The 9,547-nt window shown below is 42.0% G+C and overlaps 1 protein-coding gene across 1 annotated transcript in view; it reads left to right on the top strand.

Moving 5' to 3' along the window:
* Window positions 1-9,547, top strand: part of ext1b (exostosin glycosyltransferase 1b) — a 149,898-nt gene that overhangs the window by 135,828 nt on the left and 4,523 nt on the right. The window contains exons 10-11 of the mRNA XM_080441784.1: window positions 4,862-5,073; window positions 7,404-7,575. Coding sequence (XP_080297910.1) covers window positions 4,862-5,073; window positions 7,404-7,575 — 384 coding nt within the window. The remainder of the gene's footprint in view (window positions 1-4,861; window positions 5,074-7,403; window positions 7,576-9,547) is intronic.

Raw genomic sequence — 9,547 nt, 5'->3', positions numbered from 1 at the left:
GCCAAATTTGGGACGTTCACGGCATATTTTGCACCATTACGGTACGTTCATCATCGGTGACGAGTGCCTCTAACAGCCGCTGCGTGCAGCGGGCTGCGAGTCGCAGCCTGTCTGTGTGTCAGGATGCGAGGCTCACACAATCACAGCATGCGTCCCCCTGCGCCTATGGCTGTACATGGGGCCGACACGTGCTTTAGCGTGATTGTGTGAGTGTGGCTTCAGGAAGTAAATCTCCAGGCTTTTATTTTTTAGTTTTGCTAAAAAATAAAAGCTTGGAAATTCCGGTCCCAGCTGTTGGTACGCAAAAGCGCCTCGCGTCGTCTGATGTGGTGCTCATTATTTATTTTGGGTGCGCATGCGCACCTGCGCACCAGTTATGTGCACCCCTGATTATACCTGTAACAATTGACGCACCTGTATGTATGTCTGTCTGTTTTTTTGAAAAATGTTTTAGCAACCCATATATTTGAACGGAAATGTATATTTTTATCCTGTGCTTAAAAAAAAAAAAAAAAAACTTTTTTTTTTTATTTTATTTTATTTTTTTTTTGACCATGAGGGGGCCGCCAAGACGCTGCGATCGGGCCGCATGCGGCCCGCGGGCCGCGGGTTGAGTAGCGCTGGTTTAGGGTATACAATTTGACTCTGTATTGGGAAACGAGTACACAAAGTGTACGAAGTACTGATATAGTAAATACAAAATCAGAACCTTTTTTTATAGTTCTATATTGCTTTATTATTATTATTATTGGTTGTCACAAACTCCCAAAGCACACATGGACTCGGCAGGCACATCGTTTGGGAACCGCCGCCATGATAAAGGATAGGACCGGGGGTTGTGCGGCAAACAGTAGGGTTTCCAAAACCCATGGTCCTGGGAGAGAGAGTCCTGGGTGCCGTTTGGTTATCTATCTTTACCAGGAAGTTAATTGGATTTTCACCTGCAGCCTAGAAAAACCAACAGTAGCTGCGGTCCCCCGTGGGGGGGCCGGTGCGATGGAAGGAAGGAAGCCATTGTGCTACAGGAACAGCACAAATACAATATAGACTAGAATGGACACCGTTTTCTCCAATTTGTCATTGTCATTATATTGCAAAGCAAACCCCCGGACAGGGTGAAGCAGGACTTGACGCAAAGCCGAGGAAGAAATATCGATTCGAAAATGACGCTATTAGCTTACAAGGTTACACTTCCATAGCGGCGTAAACGGAGGCCGAGCAGCGAGCGGTCTGTTGTTTCTAAATAACAGACCGCAAGAATGCCTTGATTAGCCAATCACAATTTAACCCATTAAAGACCGGGAACGCATCTGTGTCATTGTAAGGTTTATTTGGCTATTCAAAAATAGCAGATATACAAGCTCATAGCACGGCACCGAGTGCAGCGCTATGAGCTTGTAGATCTGCTATTTTTTGATTTATTTTTTATTTTTTTTGGAAAGTTTTCACTATATATATTTTTAAAGCGAGCATTTGTAACTCAAATCTTTCCCTCTGGGGGATTCTACAAATGTTGTCGTAAATCCTATCATTTTTTTTTTTTTAAACCTATGTTGCTATAATATTAGTGGTTCTCAAACTTTTTCATGTCATGGACCACCAAAATGATATGCATGTGGCAAATGTCAAAATATGTTGTTCCAGGGACCCCCCCAGAAGCAAAGATTTGAGTTAAGAATGTTCGCTTTAAAAATAGCCCAAAGGAATCTAAAAATGACACGCCGATGCGTTCCCGGTCTTAATGGGTTAATATTCAACAAAGGCATCATCATGTAATAAATACATATACGTGCTCCTCTCCTCTCCTCTCATACTCCTGTTTGGTTTTCATTTCCTGTTCTGCCGTCTCTCTCTCTCTCTCTCTCTGTTCGTCTGCTACTGAAGGGACCGATGATGTCAGTGTTGGCCTGCCTCCAGGCCTTCACCAGTCTGTGTGGCACTGCATCAGCAACCAACGCAGATTTCTCTCTCTCTGTCTCTCTGTCTCTCTGTCTGTCTGTCTGTCTGTCTGTCTGTCTGGGCCTCTTGAGACATTAAGACCTGGAACGCATCTGTGTCACTTTAGATTTCTTTGGCTATTCAAAAATAGCAGATATACAAGCTCATAGCGCGGCACCGAGTGCTGTGCTATGAGCTTGTAGATCTGCTATTTTTGAAAAATCTTGGAAAAATATTTAAGAATCGCCTCAGGTCTTAATGGGTTAAACTGTCCCTTCTCCCAAAAACGCAGGCTCTCAATTCTTTCTATATCATACCTTTTTGTTTCTCTCCACACTCCCCAAACTTCCATCCCGCAAACCACTGAAACTTTCATTCATAATGCACTTCTCTCTCTTGTCTGTTTCTTCATTCTATTATTCTCTCTCGCTCACTCTCTCCGCACTTACCCCCCCCCCCCCCCCATCTCCTGTTTCCTACAATTAGCTCTCCTAATCACATTTTGTCCACAGCCTCTTGTGCCATTTCTATTGGGTGTAGAGAGGGGTTGTGTTTGAGCTGTTGAACCCAAATGACCTCAAAGGACCATTTCATTTATGATAAAATAATGGACTCTCTTACATATTGTCAGATGGACTGATGTGAGAACAAGACCCTAGAAGGTGTTAGAAAGGCAGCTGTCCTTTTTTGTTATTGTAATTTTTTTTTTTTTTGTATCGTCTGTTACACTGTACTGTCTTAAAAATAAAATTAAAAACTATTATTATAAAAAATTTTAAAAAAGGACCACTTCACCCATTTTCAACCTATCTGCCTATACAGTATGTAATTGGTCCTCATTATAATATGGTACCATTTTCTTCTACTCGGGTCTGTCTCTCAGAGGAAGTCTGTGGTCAGCTCAGAGTCCCGCCTACCAGTGACATCATCGATGGGGAATCCCAAAGCTAATAGAAACGGCAGGCTTTCTCTCCTTGGAAAGTTAGCGTGCTATAATAGAAGCCATTGTTCTCGCATTAATAAAAGATAATTGTTTGAAATGACCAAACCTGCCTACCCGATGGTGTCACTGGGTAGGCGGTGTTTCGGAACTTTCCACAGCTCTCCTCTGAGACACAGAGTGAGTAGACAAAAATGGCACCATCTTATAATGAGCATTAGTGAGGACCAATTATATGAAGATAGGTTGAAAAAGCGGGAAGTGGTCCTTTAAGAAAGTGGTCCTTTCTGGTGGTGAACATTCAGCAAAAATAGGAGATCTACAAGCTCACAACGCGCAACGTGTTTTGAGCTTGTAGATGGGCTATTTCCGGCGAAGAGATTTGGTGTAGAGGGAAAAAAGGAGCGGAGTAGTTATAGAGCTGGGGGGGGGGGCGGGGCTCTGGTTAACCCATTAAGACCTGAGGCCCAAAATGCCTGTTTTTAGAATGTCTTCTAAAAACTGTTTTCTGTAAAAAACTTATGTTAGTAAGTCAGTGGTTCTCAAACTTTTTCATGTCAAGGACCCCAAAATGTATATGTATTTGGCCAAGGACCCCCCCCCCCCCCACCTCAAAATATGTTGTTCCAGGGACCCCCCCAGAAGCAAAGATTTGAGTTACAAATGTTTACTTGAAAAAATATATATTCAACGATTTTCACACATTTTCACGATTTCTCAAAAATAGTGGCACTCGGTGCCGCGCTATGAGCTTGTATATCTGCTATTTTTGAATAGCCCAAAGTGTAAAATAAGGCTTTTTTAGTTCAAATCACAAAATGACACGGATGCTTCTCCCTGTCTTAATGGGTTAACTAAGTATATCGTCTCTGTCGGGTGGAAACCTCATATGTCCAAAAACTTTTTCTTTTCAGGATTGAAATTCACACAAAGCGCGTCGCTTAGCGCCGCGTTTCTAGCTTGTGGATCTGCTACTTTTTGATGCTTTTGTGTGACGCTGCAGTATGATCAAGTATAGGACGTTAATTTAAATAAATAAATACATATGAAGATAAGAGGTTTCTGCCCGGCGACAGCAAACGACATACTGCTTAAGTGGTTGATCTCAAAGAGGAGAGCTACACAGTTAGCTACTGAATAAGAAAATGCAGCCGTAGTTCTGATGTTCTTCTGGGGGGGGGAAAAGAGCAGACTGCTGCAGCGTTCACAGCGGGCGTTAACACATTCAATCCGGGAACGCATCTGTGTCATTTTGAAAAAGAATTTGGCTATTCAAAAATAGCAGATCTACAAGCTCGTAGCGCGGCACCGAGTGCCGCGCTACGAGCTTGTAGATCTGCTATTTTAGAAAAAACGTGAAAATGTGTGCAAATGTTTGAATATATATATATTCTTTTAAAGCAAACATTAACTCAAATCTTTGCTTCTGGGGGGTCCCTGGAACAAAATATTTTGAGATAGGGGTCGGCGGCCAAATTCATATAATTTTGGGGGTCCTTGACATGAAAAAGTTTGAGAACCACTGACATAGTAATATACGTTTTGTTTTTTTAAACTGTTAGGATTTAGAAGTCATTTTGTAGAATCGGCCTCAGGTCTTAATAGGTTAAATATATATATATTCAAAGATTTGCGAAATTTTTCTAATGTTGATTAGAATAGCCAAAGAAATCTGAAAAATGACGGAACCCGGTTTTAATGTGTTAAAGGACGCGGCGTCGTGTTGTGTAGCAGCATTGTAGTGCAAGAGCGGCTTCTCTTTGCCGGGCTTGCTCGCATCTGAACTCTACTTGATGTTTTCCCTCTAATGTGCGATAAGATGTTTCCTCTGTTGCTAGTTCACAGAGGAATTGTTAAGGGTCTCTGGTTGCCTTTGTGATTTATTTTTTTCTCCTCCCCTTGTCACGTCGATCTCTTTTTTCTCTTTGTGTGTGCGCGCATTTCTGTGTCCTGACTACACGTATTGTACATCCCTCACTCAACGTTTCCGTTCTCTGTCTCCCTCTCTCTCTCTCTCTCTCTCTCCCTCTCCAGGTTGACTTTGCCTTCACGGTATGGCAGAGTTTCCCCGAGCGCATCGTGGGCTACCCGGCCCGCAGCCACTTCTGGGACAGCAACAAGGAGCGCTGGGGGTACACGTCCAAATGGACAAATGACTACTCCATGGTGCTGACAGGAGCTGCCATTTACCACAGGTAAAACCACAATGGCCCTGCTCTGTTCTGTTCTATTTTATTGTGTTCTATTTAGGCTGCCTTTTGTTTCTGTGTTCCATTTAGCTCGACCCTGCGGTGTAGTCTTTTTTTTCTTTCTCCTTACCTTGTTCTGTTCCAATTCAATACTATGGGGATCCGAGCTGTGCGTTGTACTTTTCTGTTATTTTCTGTTCTGTTCTGCCTGACATTCCGTTTGTCCCACCTTTTCATGCGATGCACAGTGTTGCCAGATTCTGTGAGAGAAACAAGCAACCAGGTCTAGGAAAACCAGCCCAAAAGAAGCGACTATGGGCCACATGTGCACTTTAACATATACATCAGCTATTTGCAAATAGCAGATCTACAAGCTCACAACGCGTCGCGATGCGACGCGTTGTAGATTGTAGATCTGCTATTTTCAAATAAAAGGTTGCGGGGAAATTATAATAAGCAGATCTGGCAACCCTGGCGATGCACTTCATTTCATTGATCTGTGGATCTAGATGTTCACCCGTTTTGCCGTTATTGCGCGTGTGGTTTATAAAAATGTCAAACATCATTTTCCCACGACAGTTTTCCATAGTTCCCGGGTTTAGTTTGCATGAAGACCCTGTCAGCTCTCATAATGTCGTCGCTGAGCTGAGCTGGGAGCAGTCTATTAAGCAGGAAAGCCAGCCAATCACTTGAGCCAGACGCTCAATCACTTTCAATAAGTCAAGCAATCAATCCATCCAGAAACCGGAGTAATCAGCCAATGAAAAGGGGGTGGAATCCATAGTTCTCTCAAGCATCTCTAACCGTTAACTTAAAGGCTGCATTACGTCTAGCTCATAGTTGGGTCGCCTTCCGTGACCGGGCAGGCAACCTGGTTGCACCAATACATCACTTATTTTCAAACTTAAAGCTGCGATCCATTAACTTTCAGCCGACCTGGGATCTGAACCCGGGGTTCGCCACACTAATACTGTTGGTCTAACGGAGAGCACTTTTAGGAAGGCGAGTTATTTCCATTTGAGCTATATGCAATACAAAAATAAAATATGGCTGATATATGTTCTATTATTACTAGTTTGTACCTGCATATCCACCCACCGCCCATCTAGGCTATGCGCCCGCGACTACAAACCACATAGCCCATGGCAAAAATGCTAATAAACAGCTTAAAATTCGGTAAAAGTGAAAACTCCCTGCATATTATGCCAAGAGTCAATACACATGAGTTCAGATCGACTGGTCAGCCCACAAATGAATGAGGATGGACGGACGGACTGATAGAGCTTTGTTCATTTAATAGGATTATTTTATACACGCAGATTTCAAGCAAGAGCAATGGTTTTGTGCACAGCGGGGCGAAGGACCAAACCCCAAGCCTGGCTTTACTGTAAAACCATGTTTTTCATACTGTAAATCGGTGGTTCTCAAAGTAGGGGTCCTTATGAGGGAGTTCCAGGGGTTCCCCAGCCAAATATGTTAATATAGCTTCAAGATCAGTTTAACCACTTTAACCCTATACATAGGCTATAATTATTATTATTTTAGTGAAACTTTTTGAATATTTCGGAAACATTTTAACAACGCAAATTTTGTATGTGGGTCCATGGTACAAAATATTTTCAAATGGGGGTCCGCAGTGAAATGCATATTAATTTGGGGGTCCTTCACATGAAAAGGTTTGAGTGGCCACAGTCTCAGAGGGCTGTGGAATCCTCTCTGGAGGATTCTCAGGTGTATCATTTTTTATTATTAATCATCTAACCTGAGCCTCCTCTCTCTCTCTCTCTCGTGCGGGCCGCCTCCTCTTTCCCTTCCACTCCCTCCCTCCTCCCTTCCTTCCTCTCATTTTCGCCTTCCTTTATTCCCTTTCCCTCCCATGTCCCCACTCCCTTCCTTCCTTCCTTCCTTCCTCCTCTCCTCCCTTTCCATTCCTCTCTCTCTCTCACTTTCCCCTCCTCCCTCCCAACGTTATTATAGTTTAGCATTTTTAATTTGTATTTAATTTACACTTGTTTAGTTTTGATTCGTTTTTAAAACAGGTGTGCTAGTTTAGTTTTTATTAGTTTTAGGTTTTTTTTTTTTTTCAATTTTACAAGATTCTTATAAATCTATTATAAAAATTGATTAAAACTAAGACTAAAACTAAGAACTTTTTTTCTATGCTTTTTGAGATTTTTGTAAGCGCACGATACAGCTTATTAGTCCTCTTTTCTTTGTTGTAAAGCCTCGTTGTCATTTCTTATTTTTTAAACGGTTTGTCAATTCTAGTTTGTGTTATTTTGTTAGTTTTAGTTAAACGATAATAACCCCTGCTCCCTCCCCATTGCATCGTGCAGGTATTACCACTTCCTGTATACCAACTTCCTGCCTAGCAGTCTGAAGAGCATGGTGGACCAGCTGGCCAACTGCGAAGACATCCTCATGAACTTCCTGGTCTCTGCTGTCACCAAGCTGCCACCCATCAAGGTCACCCAGAAGAAACAGTACAAGGAGACCATGATGGGACAGGTATAGTAATAATAATAACCAAGATATGTAGTTTAAAATGTCATTTCAACCGCTTTCAATATGACATCTCTATTTTAGACATGTCGTTGTGGGCAAAATATTACAAACGTTTCAGAAATGTTTCCAAAAGCTAAAAATAGGTGCTCTACAAGCTCAGTGGTGTAAAGTACCTACTGTAAGTACATTTACTCAAGTACTGTACTTAAGTACAATTTTGAGGTACTTTTACTTTACTGCAGTATTTCCAATTTTCAATACTTCTACTTCTACTCCACTACATCTCAGAGGCAAATATTGCACTTTTACTCCACTACACTAATTGGAAAAACTTTAGTTACTAGTTACTTTGCAGATATAAATTGTTATATTATAAAACATACATTAACCACCCTATTTTATACCTAGGCTATTTGAAAATAGCTGATCTACAAGCTCGCGATGCGACGCGTTGTGAGCTTGCAGATCTGCTATTTTCAAATATTGTAGTACTTTTACTTTTGGTACTTTAAGTACATTTTGATACCAATACGTTTGTACTTTTACTCAAGTAAAAAATTTATTCCGGACATTTACTTGTAACGGAGTACTTCTACATTGCAGTATTGATACTTTTACTTAAGTAAAACATTTGAGTACTTTTGTCATATAGTATATGTCATTATAGCTGAAAATTCTATGAAAATAGCTGATCTACAAGCTCACAACACGTTGCAACACGACGCGTTGTGATCTTGTAGATCGGCAATTTTGGGCGAAGAGATTTGGTGTGGAGGGGAAAAAAGGGGGGGACCAACCCCCGGGGGACTCCGGTCACCGAAGTATATAGTGATTAAGTGGTTAAGAACATCAACCGTGTAATTGCGGTGTCCCCTGTTTTGCATGCCATCCTCCCTTCTCTGCCCTTGCTTTCCTTTCCCTCTCTGCTATCTGAACGTATCAAGAAAATGGTATGAAAAAAAAAAAGACGATCGTAACTAGTCATTTTGAATCCTTAATTATTAATGCTGCAGGCAAAAGTTCTCCTCACCACCTCCCAGAAAAGCCACCTGTATTTGGTGGCCTTCCGATGCAATAGCTCTTTGGCATCGGATAAAAGCGCGAATCAAAGCTCCCGAAAACATGGCTGCTCTCATGAATAAACCAGAACAATCCGCACACATTAGAGAAATATAATTACACAGGCTGGTAATCTCAGTCTTCATAAGTGGTTGCTCTATTGAGGTTAATTATCTGAAGGTCTAGTTAAGCTCCATCAAAAAATAGGCTTTGATCAAGCCAGTGAATCGTGGAGATGACATAGTTATGTCAAGCTTCATTTTTATCATGGCTGTTCCCTCAGACGCCGTTACATGCAGTACAAGCTCTGATCCAACCCATGATGTTTCATGACATGTCAATTTTCATTACCCAGTGGATGTGTTGTATCTTAACCCATTAACACATCCACCGCCAGAGGTTAATCTCATAATGTACTCACCAGTGCCAAGGTGTTTTTGTTGTTTTTTTGTTTTTTTCATGTCGCCATAGATCTTGTTAAAATCCTTAAGATTGAGCCGTGAACGGTCTGTTTACATCCGCGAGATCTCCCTGTATCTCCCAGTGAAGACCGCATGTCAAACGGACTTCCATGACTGTAGTTAGAGCGGATTACGTTAAACAGTGAAATGCGAGGAGAAAAAACTACAGGAAGAGAATTGAGTTTCAGTTTCGTCTGTAGAATGGGAGCGGGCGTGATCGTCGAAACCGGATCCCAAATAATTCTATTTCCTGTCATCAAACCGGAAACGGAAGTGGATAAAAAAAAATCCGAAAGTGCACCCGGACCGCGCATGCGCGAAAAGACCGCAGCCCGTAGGACTACGGGCTCGGCGCTTAACCGTTGGATTTAACGGCCCGTAGAACTACGGGCCCGGCGGTAAAGGTGTTAAGACCTGAAGCCGATTCTGCAAAATGTCTTCTAAATCCCAACAGT

This window comes from Gymnoscopelus braueri, assembly GCF_963280865.1.
Source record: "Gymnoscopelus braueri genome assembly, chromosome: 11".
NCBI lineage: Eukaryota > Metazoa > Chordata > Actinopteri > Myctophiformes > Myctophidae > Gymnoscopelus > Gymnoscopelus braueri.
This window is presented reverse-complemented; position numbering and strand designations above follow the sequence as displayed.